Genomic DNA, 19,293 nt, shown 5'->3' with positions numbered 1-19,293 from the left:
TAATCATTATCACAAAATAGTTGAATCTTTTGAGTATGTTTAGGAAATCCTGTCAGTAAGTGATGTATCTGGAAACCTAATGTTCTGAAAATTTCTGCAATTCAACTGAGAAGTGTTTCCTTAATTTAAAATTTCTTCATGTCTTGATTTGAAACACTGTTGGGTTATGGGACTTCTATGTGTTCCAGGACATGTTGCAGGACTGTAGACTGCTATGATCACCTAATGATTACCAGCATTACCTAGATTTCATTTTTTTTGCTTCCATGATTACTGGTGCACTAGTAGAAGTTGGCAGGTAATATGCTTTTCTGTATACTATATCTTTAAATTTGGATTTGTTAACTCTGTGTGCCCAGATGAGGTGAACATATTATTTTAGGTATACAAAAGCTTCCATTCACGTGTTGATCTTGGTTAAATTCATTACTGTTCTAAGATGAGATAGGGTAATCCTTATTTTGTTGTGTACTGGCTGCAGTGCTGCCATTATTAAAAGCAAAGAAAATAAAAATGCAACGCATAGCATATCTCTGTATTTAACTCATTCAGGATGAAGATAAAGGATTTGGGTCCAACATTTAGTGGCAAGGTATTTTCTAGAGAGTTCCATCAAAATCAGATGTGTAGCACCTCTGTGTTATTGTTACTGGTGAATTTTGGCTGACACTTAGCTGTCATATTTAAAGTCAGAAAAAATCATGTATTTCGAAGGCACTGGTGAATTCTTTCAAAACTTGGGAAAGTATTTTTGTAGTTGCATTCCAAATAGTTGGTAGATTATCACATAAACTAAGACATTTTATCTTTGCATTCTCGTAATTTGTAAAAATTTATCAAGTTTAACATATTTCTTGAGACAGCAACTGTATCTAACTGTTGGATATCTATCTTTAATACAGTAAATCTCACAAGACATCTTCCCTTATAATATAAAATTCTGGTGCTTATCAGTGAGCTTTTTACTTATTTCAAAAATAAGCATAAATGTTTATAATCAGCTATTGTTAGAGAAAACCCCTTAATTTCCTTTTTATTGTTATAAAAATACGATATTATCAGATTACTACCATGCAGTTATTCCAGCTGTTGAGTTAAATGAAAATATTTTCATCTGGTCTAAACTTCAGTGGTAGCCAAGGGCATCGGAAGAGGAGAGAGGTTGTTTTGGAGAAGAGTCAGGCTAATGTGAGTATTTATGAATTTAATTTACTAATTCATTAGTGTAAATAGAACAGGTAAGATTGAACTGTGAATGTAAAATGATGATTTTTTTGACAATGTATAATTTGTGTTTGTCTATCGTGACAGAGGAGCTTTGCTCAGGGGGAGGAGGCTATTATTAGTGGTGCATCGAGATGATTTCTGTTCATAACATCGTGTATTTGGAATACATTACCTGGCAAGATAGACTATTTTCTGCACCTCATTGAAAATGCAGCAAGTTCACTGTTCAGTTTATTAAATTGTTGAGTAAGATCACTTAGTGGGATGTCTGACAGTACTGAATCAAAAGCTACACTCTTAAATCTCCTTACAAAACAACAAAAAACAAGATCCAAAATTTCAACAGCTTAAGGAGTTTGGACAAAATATATTCATGGGACACTAGCATCGTACTGAAAGAGAAGGCAATAGGGACAGTGGGATTCATGTCAACACCGATAGTGAAGGTCTTCCTCAAAGCCCAAAGATTTCTTTGCTACTTACAACTACAGGTAAGATAAAAGGATTGAGAAGGTGGTAAAATGTATCATGATATATGCTTATATTTCTTGCTAGGAGAAGACAAGATTAGAAATATTTATATTTTGAGTCATCACATTTATGTTTATTGCACATGACTGACAGTTCATGCCGATACAGTGTGTTTCATTCAGTACACACACTAAATAATGCCATGCTGTTCAGCATGCATTTTAGTAATTTGCTATTGCATTCTCTGGAATTGGAATATTGATCTTTTTAGGACACTAAAGCCAGTTCTAATGCTTAAACTTCTCACTTTTCAGTATCCACACTTTTTTTTTCAGCCATTGCAATCTGGCTTATCCTTGTGGAAGCTCCAAATGTTAATTGTGTGGAATGAATTTCAAACAGCATGAGTGTAGTTGGGACTTAATACTTCACTAATATCTCACTGTATCCCAAGTTTCCTTTTATGAGTCTTTTCATTGCCACTTACTTTGTTAGCAGAACTCCCCTTTCTTCATTTTTCCCTGTAATTTCAAGAAAATAAAAAAAAAAAAACAGAAAGGTGTTTGAAATAAAATCCTCAGGAAGAAAGATCAGATAGCCTAGGAGACGATCTGTTGGGGTTTTAAAATGGATTAACTGGCAACGCAAAAGCTGGCAAAGAAGGCTTTCTCTGTGGCTAGTTTGCTGGATGTTGCTGCCAGCAATGATTTAGAAGGCTATGGAACAGGAAAGGATGATACCAAGATTTGTTACAGTTTGTATCAAAGAAACAGTTTTGCTAAAAGGCGGTGCTACAGCTGAGTTCCCCACTACACTTCTGCTTATCTTTGGTCCACACAGCAAGCTTAAGGATTTTTCTTTCCTCTAGTAGTGTTAGCCCTGCAGAACTGTTTTTACAAAGGAGAGGAATTTGTTTCAAGGACATTTAAACATGCCCCTTCAGCTGGATGTTTTGGGAGCTGACTTTTTCACTTCTGTAACCAAAGTAGGAGGGGTTACTTCATGGAATTCTAACTTTCATATTTCCTAGACCATTTGAAAATCCCAGAGAAAAGTATCAATTCAAGAAGTTTTAAAACTGAAAGATTCAGAGCATAGTGTCACAATTACCAGTTCAAAATAGTTTTATAGTTTCTTCCATTGTCTTTATCTCTTACAAAAAAAATGTTTCACACTTGTATTAGCTTGTATTCTTAGAAAAAAACCACTTTATTATAAACATTAAAGGAACGAATTTTTCATAAAAGTTTCATAAGGAAGTTCCACATCTCACATGCATTTATCATACTTGTATTATTGAACCACAAAAAGCCTAAGACTTCAAATAAAATCTGTATCCCTATGAAAAAAGCTGCTGCCCATGCATTTAAAAGTACGATCCAAACACTTAAAATACTTCACATAAAGTTAAATCAAAGTACTATATTTTTGTATGTATTCTTTTCCATAGTTTAAATATTTGTATCAGAATGTATATATTTCATTGATGAATGAGATTTTGAAGGGAGAACTTTACTAAATCAAGCAGCTTTTTAAATCTCTGAATCCCTTGGGCTTTCCAGGCTTTGGAACAACAGTCTTCCTTGATTGCACAGATTTGGTGTGTTAGTCAAGGTGGACACTGCTCTGCAACATGCTGCCTAATCACACAGAATGTAGCTCCTTCAGTTTCCCAAATTTGCCTTAGGTATTCTCTTCTATGAACCATTTATCCTTTAAAAGACTTTATGAGGTGGAGTTACAAAGCCTTAAATTTGCTGGGAGTTTTTTCTGCAGAAAAATGACGTATTTCTGATGATGGCTTTAGTAGCATAATTTTTCATGATGTGGAATGAGCCTACTCTGATGTTGTTACAAGGTTGATTTTTGGATTAAGCAATTTGTACAACAGCTTGTATTAAAGTTGTTAAAACTACAGCTACTCTTTGAAACATAACAGTAAATTTACATTCCAGTCTATTAAAGAACTGAGAGATCTGGCAGCAGCGTTGGCAACAAGGGATTTTAGGTTCCATTAGATTCACCAGCACAGCTATACAATGCGTCATTTCTGTCTAAGTATGGAAAAGCCCTTGCTGGCTGAATTAAAGATTCACAACCTTATAATAAGCAGAATTACCTCGAAAAACCACAAAACCCCTCTTTGTCGTCTTTGAAATTCTGCAGCCATCGCAGGTCATCCCAGAAATATCCTCTTCCAGCAGCTGACACTTGTTTGATGAATCCAGAAATGGAGTTGCACCAACAAAGCTGATCCAAGAAAACTTCTTCCAGAAGCAGCTGGTCATTGTCGTTCTTGTTGTCCTTTGGTGCAGCTGTACACAGACTAACTGGTGCCTTTGCCAAAACTGTAGCAACACTTCTCAGTATATCAAGGTTGGCGTAGAAAAACTGAAGTTGTCAGGCAACAAGATGTCAAATACGTATTGAAAAGAAACTCTACTTCTGGCAGTTTGTGAAAAATGCACCTCCCAGAGGCAGTGTTACATGCACACAAACATGTACTTCAGTTCCCGGGGGCACCTGCCAGAACCCTGCGGATGCATTCGGTATATCTATATTTAATAAATAATAAATAAAAATTTGGCATCAGCTTTCTCTCCAATAATTTTTGTCTGTGCTGGTTGAGCACAGTTTTTCCCTTTATATACTTACTTAATTCATCTGGGCTTTTTTCAGTTCTGCAATCTTGACAGTTTCCATCTCTCGGATGAGATCCTTAAACTCTCTGATTATTTTGTTCTTTTGCCCCTGCTATGAGTATATCTCTTGGTGAGACTAGTGTATTAAACGTTTTTGACTTTGGTGCAAGATATTCTTCCCCCTCCTATCTCCCATCAGTCTTGCACATTGTTTCCAATTATTTACTCTTTACCTCGTGTATTTCTTTGAGAAACTGAATATCACTATGCTATATCTGTTCAATTCTACTGCTAGTTGCTAGTCTTATAATGCTTTTTTTTTTCTGATGTCAAGGTACTTCATAGTATTTCTATTATCATGTTGAGTGCCTGTTAAATTGAACTGCAATATTACCTATTTTAACGTTTCTTTGGAGCTGTCTATACTGTATAGAGTTTGCTCATATCTGCAAATAGCAACAAAATAAGGTAATTAATTTTGTACCTTTTTCTGAATTTTAAGGCACAGTCTTGGTTTGACATGTATCACACAGCACATGGTTCCAGGTGCTGTTCATATGTAGCGTATGTTTTTGTACCCTGTCTCCTGTGCAGAACTTTGCATTTGTCTTCATTGAAGTTCAGGAAGTTCTTCTCAGTCTTCTTCTGACAGGTTGTGATGCCAGTTAGTAGCAGTCCTGCTATCCAGCGTGTTTACCACTTCCCCGGATGATGAAGATGCATTTCATGCCATTTACCAGGTCATTAATGAAAACATTGCCTGTTAAACTTGGAACCGTTAACCGCTGTTTTTTGAGTCAGACAGTGCAATCAGTTTTCCATTCTTTCATCTAGACTGTATCTCCCCAGCTTGCCTACTAGAATACCAAAGGAGCCTGTGTCAAAAGCCCTGTTAAAGCCATGGTAAAGAAGACATGCTGCTCTTTCCTCAGCTACAGAGCTTATTATGTCATCATAGAGGTTGAACCATTTTCTCTCGGTCAGCCTGTGCTTTCTGTTCTCAACCACTTTCTTGTTCTTCATGTGTCTGGAAATGCTTTCTATAAGGATTTGCTCCCTACAGTCCACCTATAGATGCCTTGAACCTGTTCCTTGCCCTCTTTGAGGCGTTGCCCAAAGTTTTGTTTCTGTTTCTTCAGCAGATCAGTTATAATTGACAAGGTAACTACAAAAGACAAAGTCTCCCAAGGGGAAAATTTTGGGGTTTAGAAATTCTCTTTTCTAAGGTGATGTCAGGGTGGTTTTTTAATAAAAAATAAAAAATTATTTTGTTATTGCATGCTATAAAATGGAAAATTTTCAGTGAGCCCTATTTCCAAGTTACATTTCATGAGCCATTGTATGTTCAATTTCTCCATAGTGAATTAGACCCAGAATCTTTAGGTAATTGTTTTGAGCTGAATGTAGACTGCATTTTAGAATATAGATGTAAAATTCCACTTCCATCCAAACATTATTTTTTCCGAAGTGAAAAACTGATTTTTTCAGTGAATCACTTTCCATACCCATAGAAATCTGGTATTTTTTTTAAAAAGGTGTTAATTCTTGTTAAGTTGTAAAAATTGTATAGAATTGCACCAATGATTTGATGCATTTTTATTGAAAGTATATGAAATTAGAAAATAGCATTAAACTTAGAGAACAGTAAAATTAAATTAAGCAAGATAAACGTATTCTTACATGTTTGAAAGTTTGTAACTTTGTTTATAATTTAGGAGATGCTACTGCACACTGAATGAACACTAGAATGCATAAGAATGTGTACTGTATACTTGTGAACTGATTCACTAGTAGATAACTGCACTGTACTGGAATATTGCATCTATTTTAATAGTTCTTCTAATATTTTAAGCATTTTTTTTGTTGTTCCTTAACTCAATTAGCCAGGCTGTCCATAAACTGGTTTATGAAGTATCCTGTCTTTATGTTTCGCAATCACTGCAAAGTGCTTTGGTCTACCAGGGCTTGAGGAGTACACTGCAGTCTTTAGATATATTATGAATTAATCGCCCCTTTCCAACTGAGCTGTTAATGGATATTGATCACTGTTTTGTCATGAATTGCAATGTATTCTATCATTTGAATGTTGTTTGTCGAATACTTTTCACAAATTACTGTGCAGGACCTTGTATCACAGCTGGTGTAGTTTAAGGTTTGGACAGAGTCACTGTGAATGAAGCCCTGCTGTGAAATAAAAGTCAAAAGGCATCTTGGCATCCCAACCATTTCCTTGGGAGAAGATTACAGCCTGAGTATGTTGAACTTTATTGCCATGGGCCTCATGACAGTATTCAGAAACACGCATGGCATTTGTGTTAAAGAAACTCAGATGTGCTTAGACGCAAGGGATGGCATTCTTGTGTTCATCAGTATCTTGCAAAAAAGTTAAATGTTTTTATGCTTTTGGGGTACAGTAAAAATACAGTGAAGAATGTGTAATTTATGCACATAAAAATTGAGGTTCCTGATTTCCTAAACATAATTTGTTACAAGAAGGAGGAAATGACTAATCTCAACCCAAGACGGAAATGTAGTTATTGAGAAACAAGACGGGGGGGGAGGAGGGAGGGGTTGAGGTGGGGAGAGGGGTGGACGGACTCAACAGCTCTTCTTTGAGTAAAATGCTGTTCCTTGTTTTGGCTTGCTGTAAGATCAGAAGTACAATGGATCTGCATAGAGAAAGTGTGCTGCATTCATTAACTTGTGAACTTGTGGAGTAAAGGAAAAGAAAACTTAAAAATCAATGAGCGTTATGTGTTTGTGTAATTCCATCTAAATTGCATCAATTTAATTCTGTTCCTTATACCACTATGTTTCCAGGATAGACAGACATATGAGAATCCAGGGCCAGGTAAAGACAAATATGAAGCTCTTCAGGAAGTAAAATCCTTCTAAATCTCCTGCTACATGGAATGGCAGGCCTATAACATCTTGTGTCCTATTGCTGACATAATAGGCTCCTTAGCGAAATTGGCATTATGATGGCTTCTAGTCAGGCAGAAAGACTGCAAAGTCAAAACAAATTGGTGAGGATTCTTCTGGGTTTGGTACAGTTCCTTTGTCTTCTGCATTGGCACTAGTATGAACGTAATGGCCATAGAGGATGAAGAAAGTGTTAACATCTGGCATAATTCAGAGGACAAGTGAAGTCTATCTAATATAGATTTTGTGTCATGCTGTCAGATAGTAACCAGGTAGCAATCTGAGAAGTTGCTCCTCAAAAGTCCAAGGGTGGTTCTGGTCACTGTTAAACCTGGAACCAATAGGCAATAAGAGTCTACAGTTTTGTTTTTATTAACTGAGAATCATTGCAACAGTGAGCAAAAATTAAAAGCTTGTGTTAATGAGTAACACTTAAAATGTGCTAGGGTCATTTATGAAGGAAGAGGTGGTCTTGTGAGTTAATAATTTTGAAAGACTGTATATATCCTTATCAAAATGAGAAGTTGTAAAAGTAATGAGAATTACGTAAGGCAATATCTTCCGAGTTTTGTTCTTGTAGTTCTGCTGATGGCTAAGTTCACAGGTAGTAAGCTAATGGGCTTCCTAGGTATGTCTGTCTTCCATTCTGTTTCTCAAGTCCTGGAAGAGTTGCATTTAACAAAATTGCAGCTGTTTCAATAAGGTTTGATTTGAACTTTGGTGAAAAAAAAAAAGAGAGAGAACTTTGCTCTCATTGTAAAGCAGAGCAGCAGCTAGCAGTGATGTTAACTTCACTAGGCAAAACTGTATAGGAATGTTAGAACAAAAGTAACTATATATTAATTTTCACTGAAAAAAAATTTGGTTATGATTTCCATAAGAAAATTTCAAACTATGTTTTGAAACTAATTATCCACTGCTAGTAATAAGTAATGCAACTAATTAGCAAAATATGTCATTTTGACTATTGCTCCAGATGATGGCTTTATCTGTGGAATTAAAACTTGTAGTTTAAATACTTGTAAAATTTACATTGGAAATTCAAAATAGGACTGTGTTTTCACCTTTGTTTTAAGGCAGCATGTAATTACATTAGGTACAGTCAGTACATTGCAAAATTATCAGTTTATTTAGTTGGATTTTTAACTCTGCTAAGATTGAATATAAAGGACATCGGTTGTGACATTGATTATGATCGAATAGGCTTTCTTTGATAAAAACTTCCATTTTCAATAGTTCAGTTGCATTAATATTGTATTTATATACGGATGCATAACCTTTATTCAGTTTGTCTAATGAAAATGAATGATTTTTCTAAAATTGGCTCATTAATATTCAATTCTAGTTTTGAATTACATTGCAGTTCTACATGGTGAATCCCTGTTCCTTTTAACATTTTTTCTAAACTGGACTGCTGAATTCTCTTACTACTTCAGACAAAAAGAATAGTCTTGTGCATTAGATTTGAGAGTTTATATTTGCAAAACATCAACAATAAAAATTCTGTTATTCAGTAAAGCTGCACATGTAATGTATCTGTAACAATAGGGATTAAATCCTCATGCCACCAAAATCATCTGTTGATTTTGGAACCAATATTTCACCTGTAATTTGTAGCCAGTGTGCTGCACATAGTTATCGTTACCTTACACATGCTGACTTAACAGTACTTTAAAAGCACATATGACCCTCAAGTTTCTGGCATTTTTTTCTTGATTCATTATGAGCTTAGTCCTGCATGGTGATGAATACTTTTGGTCTTCATGAAAATCGACAATATTCAATACTTCTCAGGAGGGACAATGCAACATTGAGGGTTACTTTAGCAGTATTTTTAATAAAGCATAGATGCAGCATACTGTACTGCCAAAAACGTATGGATAAAGAGCTGCCATGTTTAGCTTTTCAGTTTGAAAAGCTTGAAGGCATTCACTGCGTGGTACATTAATTTCATGCAATAGTCAGGCCTGCGAGTAATTCTATTCATTATTGTACTGCTGAATGTAAAGCAAAATTGGGTCCCAAGTTTTCAGCATACTCAGATTTCTTTAGATTATTACAAATGTGGTGTCTGCTTGAAAAGCTTCCTGCCCAAAGCAGAATGTGGTTTAACACAGGAAACATACTGTATCAGCTAGCAATTGATGAGTGAGACTATAAAGATGGATTTAAAAAGAAAACTGCACTCCAAATGTTATCAGATATTTACTATATATCTCCTAGATCTTTATCATGTGACTAAGTGAAAGCAGAAATCCCTCAGTATCAGTTGTTATTTACTTCAGCCTGTTCAGGAAAATGTATAAGCTTGTGCTTGGCTGTCACTGTGCTTCACTGACTGGCTTGCTCTTGTAGTCATTGGGACATTAAAGGGTGCTTAAGGGCTTTGTTGAATCTGAGCCTGCACCTTCAGTAGCAGATCAAGGAGAGACCTTTACCTGAGATGGCTCTTCTTAGCTGTTCATCACTAGGATTGGATTGTGGAGGACATCTCAACTTAATGATGACATACAATACCTTGTTTTCCAAACAGAAGTTCAGGTCAGTACGTGTTCTGAATGAGGAGAAGGGTTGCCTCTCCTGTCCAGTACCAGAAGCCTAATCCAACCACCAGATTCCGAAAGCCAGATACTGGCAGTCCCATGCATCCATCCAGGCGGTCCAAACTTCCTAGCTGTCAGTTCTGCAATGTAATGACAATATCTAACCACCAGCATTTTGTTGCATATTTAAACTGAGAGGAACATAAAAGTAAATCACATGTCTTATGAAAGTAAGTAATGTAAAGAAAGACATTCTTGTTTTATTATTCACATGTCAATTCGCTATAGTGAAACTATTTTAAATGTATATGAATTCCTGAAACACTTCCAACCTGCTACAGAGTTCAACACCAGTTTGAATATATGATCAATATGGCCAGAATAATGTGCCAGATCTTCACTCAGTTACACATGGATTCAAAGTAGTACTCTGCATATGGCATGGTGGAAGTCTGTATTTCACTGTCATAGGATATTGGGGTTTATTATTGGAAATTAATTTGCTGATAATTTTTGTTCCCCAGATGTGGTTTAGCTTCATTTTGTGCAAATGAGGAGGAACAGCTTCAATTATTTTATGTTATTTGTCTACTTCTGTAGCAGTAGTAAGAGGTATTTTTTCACAATTGGTAAAGACATTATTATATATAAGGCAGATGGATTGCTTTGTTTCAGGAGTCTGAATCGACTGCATACTATAAATATATGCCATTTCCAGTACTTTGGTTTGCCTGTAGAATTGAGAAAATAAGATTTCAGTGCAATGTGTCTGTTAACTATGGCATTGTCTTGCAGCTACAAAGCAGATGAACAGTTAATTAATTTCGCTATTCGTAAAATAGCAGCATTATATTTTATTACTAGCTGAGATTATTTTACATTTCTTGTCATATGCTGGAGAAGAAAATATATAGAGAGATAATAATTCCATACTACAAGTCCAAGGGGTACTGCTGACATAGAATATGTGGAGAATTTCATACTTGCAAGAAGGAATGGAAAAATAATCTACTGTGTTGTTTATGTGGTGATGATATATATCTCTGAGACACATGTTAGCTCTTGGAATATTGAATACTCTCTAGGTGAAGATACATTGCTCAGTTTTTATAAAGATGTTTTTATGTATATTTTGGGTAAAAGCCAAAGCTCTTGTAAGTAATTTGAGCTAAGGGATTAAGTAGATAACTTGAAACAATGAGGATGAATTATTTTATACCTGGTTATAAATAAGCACCTGCAGAAATAAGATATGTATTTCTCTGAAAACTGTTGAGCATTCCTAAAGCTTGTTTTAAATGGGAAGTTTTCTGATTAAGCGAAAGAGTACTAATAATATTTGTCATATCTTTATGTTAAACTACAAATAAATGTGCTAAATTCTGATTGGGGGTTAAGGATATCGATAAAAATAGGAAATAATGCAGAAATTGAAAACGAAAAGAAGATGAGTCTACATCCTTTAATCTTACTGTTCTGACATCTTACAAACTAATTTGGGTTTTTTATATACATGTCACAATACTAAAAGGCATCATTAGAACATATATTGAGTTTCTCAGTGTCCTCTTTAATTACTTCTTTCCTCTACCAGATTGGAATGTGTTAGAAAGTGTGGGCACTTGCACACTTTTTGTTTTCCATGCATAGTTAGCATACATGAATTTGTGCAGAGCTAGACACATTAAAATCTGAAGCAACTCTGTGCAGAAGTAAAGTTTCACGACTATGAACTTGTACACCTTTTCAGAATACACCTGTAAGTAGTTTTCTAAATGCTATTGTATTTAACAGTGTATGGGCATCGGGTTTTTTTGTTTAGGTGAGCTTGATTGAAGTAACAAAAGAAGTTGGTTTTTGGTTTGGTTGGTTTTTTTTTTGTCTGGTGTTTTAAACCTGCAGTCCATAATCACTCAGCAGTGATTTAAGAAAGGAGAGATGAATACAAATAACATCCTAATGATCCTTAACATGATTGTTCCTGTAATGCAGATTTAGTAACTCTGCTATCACAGTTCGCTAGTGCCAAGTTTTTGCTAGTTGTGTTTTAGAGAACTCTGATATGAGATGAAGGCATGAATGAGAAGTCTGGCAGAGGAACGCTGGAGATATTTCAATTTTGGAATTTGGTCAGATGTTACAGATAGCTAATAGGAGTGTGGTCTCAGTTGGAGGGTGCCCATTGTAGGAATGAATGTTAGAAATATTCAAATGAATCGTTCAAATGGAAATGTTGTATCACAATGGTGATACATTTGTCTAGCAGAACTATGTGCATTGTGTTCTTCAGCATTGGCAATAAGAGCTAATGGAAAAAAATCTAGTCACTTTAAAAAGAAAAGAAAGTATCTTTTAACTCTTGAGTATTTTTTGTTCCTTTTTTTTTTTTCTTTCGGTAAGTCTTAAAAATTCAAGTAGTTTGTTTTTTAAATATTAAGTTACATTCCAATTCTGGTTTCTTTTAAAAGACTTCCATAATAAAATCACTATTTTCATCAGTGCAATTACTAGTTGATTTACTTTGGCATATCCTTTTAAGCCTAGAGAGTCACGAATGGCACACTTGACTGTTGAATGAGGCATTCTAAGACTGTGAAGAGAATGGGTTTTCATCTTTTAAAGTTAACCTTGTGCCAAATGATTGTAGAGGTTGTGGAGGTGATTATTTCATATTAAATAAATGTCAATTTCTTTGTGTAAACTTTTTGAAAGTACATTCTTTGGCCATCACATCAGTTCCGTTTTAGTCAGATTTGCTGTTGACCCAAACGGAAGCAAGCTACCTTTTTATTGTTTCCTAAATGAGGAATACTTTCCTTTCTCTATGTAAACTGTTGGCGAAATTGTATTTCAAACGTGAGTTAGAAAGCTGCTAATAAATTCCTTAAATAGGAAGAATCATAGCAATACCTGTCTAGCAGAAATCGAGAAAATATACGTATATGTACACATATCTAAATATGTTATTCATGTTATTCTTACATGAAATTAATTAAAAGTTACATGAAATGATTAGAAGTGTAGGAAGGACATCAGAGAGACTCCATAAAGCAGAAATAAAATTGCAATGGATAACATTGAAAATGGTTTTGCTTATTTTGTTTGTATGTTTTTCTTGAAGGATTGTTCATCTTCAGAAGAATATAGCATTGCTGCAGCATTGCTACCCCTGACAACTGCTTTTTATAGGGTAAGTGTATATTGAAAACCACTCCAATTTTGTATTGTTTTACATGACATACATTGTTAAAATGAAGAAAGCGACAACAAGAGATAGGGTAGGAGGGTTCATTCTAAAATTGATTCGTGTCAATGAAAGTCTTCTAATAGGCTGTTATGGACATTGCTCCAGAATTACACTTACTGATGTAGGGTGATTTTGATAAGTTTACCCAGAACTAAGCGCAGGCTTATATGATGGGTTAGAGAATTATCATTGAATTATAATTAGTCACTAAAATAATTCAAAAGAATAATTTCTGATGTTACTGTGTAAAAGCTGTTTATTGGAGTAATTTTTTGTTTTATTTGGCATGTGAAGTTTTCAGTCTGTGGAGTTGTTAACTTTGGAGAATATTATGAATGGCTTATTTTAATTGCGTATTTGTTTTCCATTTCTTGTGCCTGTTTCTTGGTTTGGTTTTGGGTTTTTTTTTTGCATAGTGTTTGATAGTGATAAGATATAATATGATGGTAAATATGCAGATGTAAAGAAGCAAATTCTGCAAGCAGTTATTTCAAAAGCAGAATGTTTGTATGTATGGCTGTAGTTATTGCAGTGTGCCAATACAGTAGCATTTTCACCAGTTCTAGTTAGCTTAGGTGCTGCTTTTCAGGGTGTACGTATCGGAGGAAGTAAGAAGTTCAGAACATGGACTTTTTTTTAATGTAAATATTGTTGTACAATTTAGTTTGGGAAATAAGGGTTTAATCATTGGTAATTGGTACGTCATGATACTAAAAAATCGTAGTTACTGTGACAGTCTAGCTAGACATTAGCAACACGTGATAGAAATTAAGAAATATATAACCTTCCATGCTTCAGATGGTGTATGAGGCATTTATGTGTGGCTATAAATAAAATTAAGAGAGATTCCTATTTTAGCCAAATAGAAACTAAGGTTTCTGCAGCAATGAGCTGAGAAATCAATCAGTGCTTTTTGATTTAAATTATCCACTCTAATTGACCAATTTCTGATTGTTTTATATTAGAAATTGATTCTGTGATGTGACTTTTAGAATTAAAAATGTGGAATTTTACAAGTCATAGAACCTGGAAACATCTGCTGAAGGCAAGAACAATCTCGACGAAGTCATATGCATAGCAAGTTTCTTGAAATCACCTATTTAAGTCAGTATTTACTACATATCTAGAGCATAAAGTGGTACATTTTCTCTCTTGTAATCACTTGAACTATGGAAAAGTTTAATTTAAATGGTATTTATTTTAGAGGTGTACAAGACAGCTTTCTGGAAAGTCTATGGAGTATTTTCATTCTCTCATATCAGCTAGCATGATGAGACATTAAATTTTTCAATCCCAGCAAATAAATTTTTTCTCATTTTTAATTACATGTTCAGTTCATTCTTTTCCATTCCTTCTCTTGAGTCCTTGAGCAGCAGCAGCAGAATCATGAGTTGTTTGTCATTTGTTGCTGGCACTGATACTTAAATACAGTTTGCTATTTTATTCTTGCTACTGCATTCATTCTATATTAGGAAGAAAGATTGACTTTAGTTTCGTTTCATTTTCTGATTTTTAGTTTTTCTAATAAGAAAGGCCAAGAGAGTCCACATAGCTCTTTACCTTGAGAGGTACAGATTATTTTGTAGCAGTTTTGTTAGATTCCTCATTTAGTAAAATTTGCTCAAGTATTGATTTAACTCTAAAGCTATAAGCTCTGGAAACTGTGAGTCCCCAGATGTAAGAAGCATGAGCATTTTTATTGTTCCAGACCTGAATTAAAAATTAAAGTAACCTGACTGTTAACTTGCAAAAGCCAGCTGTTAACGCATAATAGAAAAAGAATTTTGTTTTTCCCAGATCTAATCCTCACGTTCAGTGATGACCCCCTTTGGTATGTCCCATTAGATACAATTCTTTGGCAAAAGTACTTATTTTGGTGTACAACTATTCATACTAAACGCAAACTGATGTCTTTTTCAGAACGTAAGATCAGTAGACAAACTTTGCTGCCGTTAGTTAAAATTAACAGTTTAAGGTTCTATTTCAAATGTAAATAAAAAGGAAACTTTTTTGAGCATTTTTCAGTCTCTCTAGAGGTTTTCAAAATTGTATCCTAGACTAGAGTGAGTATGTTCCAACTGACATGAACCTGTGTTAGGAACAATGGTCTGTATCAGTATTCTTAAAGTAAGAAAAATGGGTGTAATTTTTCCACCCCATAACATCTCTGTAACCCTTTGGAGAGTTTCCTGCTCTGGAGTTACACTAAACTAATGTTTTTCTCCTCTTTTGGGGAGATATCATATCAAATCCTGCTGCTTTACTTTTCTCCCTTGAGCTTCCTGCTTTCTAATGTGTTAACAGTTCATAAGTTCTCTTTTCGCTGGATTTTCATTTACCCAAATCTTAGCTAGAATGATTAAAGTTTATTTGCTTAACACAGCATATTGCTGTTCTGTCTCTGGTAAATCCAGAGGAGTGTACAAACTAAAATTAAGATTATTTGGGGGATTATTTGTGGGTTTTTTTATTAAAATACCTTAAGGAAAACTGGTATGTGTGCGCTGTCAAACTATGTCATGGCTTTTTCCACTGAGTTGCTTGTCAATTTTATTTTAATTACCATATACAGTGTAGTTTACATGCACACTTGAAGCTGCATTTCACTTTGCTGGAGACAGAGTGCAGGTATTCCAATTCTGTTGCTTCAATATGCAGAACGGTATTATCTCTGCTGTGTGATTGTGTTTATGCTTTCCAAAAAATTGTGAAGTGTTTCACAGTCTGTACTTGTTTTTATTGATGTTTCAGTTATCAGAATGTCAAGTTTAATGCCAGCAGCGTATTAAATATTATTTCACAAGGCCCTGTTGGAACAGCACAGTGTTCTTGGTAGCAGGTTTCCATTTGTGTCTGCATTGGTATTACTGTGCAAGTGGTATTCCAAATGGAGTTATCAATGAGAAATCCTGTAGTGAATCTAAAAATGTAGAGTTATATCAGTCAAATATATTTTTTGCCATCTATGTTTGCTATAGCGTTTGGATGGGAAATTATGATGGGATTTCATGTCTCAAGATTTTATCGTTAATGGCATTCCTGTTGCTTCAAATGAAGTAATAAAAAGAACTTAACCAACATCCTTTATGAAAGGATTATTGTGTATATAAATGTTAAGTTTCATTTTATTTACCAAACACCAGTCAGAGCACTAATGAGAAAATTACCTGTTCTTCATAAGTAGCTTTCCTGTACATTGCCACACATAGCGCAGACACCAAGTGTTCGAGGTGTATAAATAATGAGAAGGATGTGTTTTAACGTGGGAGTCCAGCAGATGAAAGCAAGAAAGTGAGTAGTAAGAGAAGTGTACTCATAGAGGTAACGTTGGAAGGTTCTGGAATGGTCTTCCCATGAAGTAGTCAATGCTCTAGCCTTGAGGTATTTTAAAATATTGTTGGGAAAACAGTAAAAAATGTATGGAAAGGAATAAGCTTGCATGATCTAACAGGTCTTAATCTCTTTGCTTGTGTAAAGATGATTTCTACATATAGCTAATTAAAATAACAAAAGCATTACCCTGCGTCCAGCATGCTATCAGCTCTTGGGATGTCTGGTGAAATTTCAGAATTCCAGCTCCTGAAGTCTGGTGAGTGATCTGTTGTGAAACTTGATTAGCAGGATTTGATCCCACTCTAACTCATAGCTGGTGGGATTAAATTCATAGACAGGAAGTCAGTATTGGTTGCATATTTGTGGCCTGGAGTAATAATTGAATTTTTCTAGAAAAAATAGTCACAATGCTTTTTAAAAATTTTGAATATTGGGCATGAGTTGTTAGCAAAATGTGACTCATCAGTGACAGTGGACTTTGGTGTGTACTGTTAATGTCACAAAAACAAACACATCTTTTCTCCTGGGTTAGAAAAAGGTTTTAGTTTACTATTAGTAATACTGTTGGAATTTTGTTTAAAATTGAAACAATATAAATAAAATGCCTTTATACATGAAGATAAAAGAATTTTTCCATGTTTTTTTGGTACGGATGACCCATGCTTATTTGGTATGCAGTGATTTTCTCTGTGTATAAAAATAGAAATGTAGTATTCCCTGGTGCTGTGGAAAAGAGGTCTTTTTCTATATGTGGGGAGAAAGGACAAATTGAAAAGGACATATTTTGATCATATATCATATTTGATATTTGATCATATTTTGATCATATTTCCATTTTATTAATACATCAAAGATGACTGTTTGACAATCGTATAACTGGCCTTATCAGACTCACAGGGTTTGGATACTGTTTCAGTTATGTCTGTCTGCCAAAGTGGCAAGATGATCGGTAGACTACACTGCATTTCTTGAAGTCCTACTGTGCAGGAAGAGTGATGATCAGTGGCAGGCACCAGTTTCAGCCTGTCCACTGGACAATAGGCAGAGGAAGCAAAAGCCTTTTCCTCACTGCTATTCTATGCCAAGTCATGGTCAGAGTGTCCACTTCTCTATCTTCCTCTCTTTTCAACTAAGGTTATGTTTGGCAGTCTGATCAGTCTTTCTTACATCCTTCAACCATTGTAGAACCTGTATGTGCAGATCATAACAATTTTTGCACTTTCGGGGGATCTTTCTCAAAATGTTGTAATTAATACTTTATTCTACCACATTACACAATAGGTAGCAACACATTTGCAAACTTTTGTTATCTGGCATTCAGAAGTGACAGTTCTGATCACCTGTGTTTAAATAAAGGAAGTGACATAATAAAAATCTACTATTATGAAAATAAAGTTTGTTCTGTGGACAAATGATGAATGGCTTCTATATTTTATAGACGAGCTTTTCTTTCAACTGCAGTAGCCAGAGCAATACTATTTTTCAGAATCACAAGTATTTTAATTAAATTTCTGAGTCACTTGTTTTTAATGGATTGATGTACATCTGGATAGTGCTGATCTAGTTTCAGCAAAAATAACCAAAATGCAGTAAACTGTCCAACAGACTGGATGTATTTCATTAAAACTGACATTTGTTATTTAGCATAATACAGTTGGAGACTGCTTTATAATTTTCCTATGACTAATTTATGTAATTCTTGGGAGGGATGGAGGGAAGAATTGATTTTTTCTTAATTGCTAGTGTTATTTTATTTCAGTGCTTTAAGCCACCCAACTTTGAATAAAATTTCAATTGGATACTGCTAATTTTATTCTAGAACTTGGCAATGAAACATCAGAGGCATATTTTGCAGACTAGTGCTAACTGGAATCCTTTAAGGTATGCCAGTTGTTTGGCTGTTCATCTGCATGTCTGTCCATTTATCATTTGTACTCCATACACCTACAACTTCTTTATTGAGAAGGAAATAGAGTTACCTAAAATAGAAGAATTGCTTTATTCAGTGTTTTTAAAATATTACCAAAATGTGGTAAATAATTTTACTTAAAACTTCTGAATATAGTACAGAACATCTCTTCAGGTCATCTCAGGATTTATCCTTGTACCGTTTTCAAATGATGAAAAAGATGTTAGTCTGTGTTTATTGGAAGTGATTTTTGTTTAATTTTTAAGTTTTTTTGATAATCTTCAAGGTGAGCACAGAATTGTGACTTAAGAAAAAAAAATTGAAGTTAATGGTAAAATAGTAAACTGGAAGAATTCCATGTTAAGACACCAATATAAAGAATTCTAATGTTTTCCACAGTGCAATATATATGCTGCTTTGTAGAGCTTAATAATAACATGAAATTTGAGTGTATACTTTGAGTGTATACTTTCCTAGTTGAAATGAGTTACCAAGTTTCAGTAACAATTATGACAGACGTTCAGTGGAAGAAAGACTTTACTTGTTGGAATGCCTAAATAAATGACCACTTTAACTCCAGAGCCTGGTAGGCGTGGGAGGGATTCCTAGTTAGAAGGATCAGGGCTTTCTCTGAAGGTTAAAGAGGCAGTACTAGAGAAATTCAGAGTAGTTTATCGTATTTTAACTATTACCATCAAACGTCTTTCCAAGAAAGATGCGATTCAAGGTTACTTATGTAACAGAAGCATCATAATTTGAAATGTGCTCTCTGTTGTATCAGCTATGAAGTCACAGAGAAGCTACCTAATGGCTGATGTGGAAATCTGTGATGATGGGTGAAGAGTTATTGATATTTTTGTCTTTATCAGGCAAATTTTACAGCTAGTATCAGCTGGAATAAGTGGAATATTGGTCCAACTGTGCTGTGGAAAACTAGAAAACAGTGGAATATTTGGTACTAACATTTATCTCTGTTACTTTATAACAAATAATATATTA

At 34.7% G+C, this 19,293-nt stretch overlaps 1 protein-coding gene across 5 annotated transcripts in view; it reads left to right on the top strand.

The window, feature by feature from the left end:
* Positions 1 to 19,293, top strand: part of SBF2 (SET binding factor 2) — a 305,339-nt gene that overhangs the window by 221,212 nt on the left and 64,834 nt on the right. For all 5 annotated transcript variants that reach the window (XM_030483971.1, XM_030483973.1, XM_030483974.1 and 2 more), the window contains exon 21: positions 12,927 to 12,995. In XM_030483971.1, coding sequence (XP_030339831.1) covers positions 12,927 to 12,995 — 69 coding nt within the window. The remainder of the gene's footprint in view (positions 1 to 12,926; positions 12,996 to 19,293) is intronic.

Source organism: Strigops habroptila, chromosome 4 (assembly GCF_004027225.2).
Source record: "Strigops habroptila isolate Jane chromosome 4, bStrHab1.2.pri, whole genome shotgun sequence".
Classification (NCBI taxonomy): domain Eukaryota; kingdom Metazoa; phylum Chordata; class Aves; order Psittaciformes; family Psittacidae; genus Strigops; species Strigops habroptila.
The sequence above is the reverse complement of the archived record's forward strand: the minus strand, read 5'-3'. Positions and strand labels throughout refer to the sequence as shown.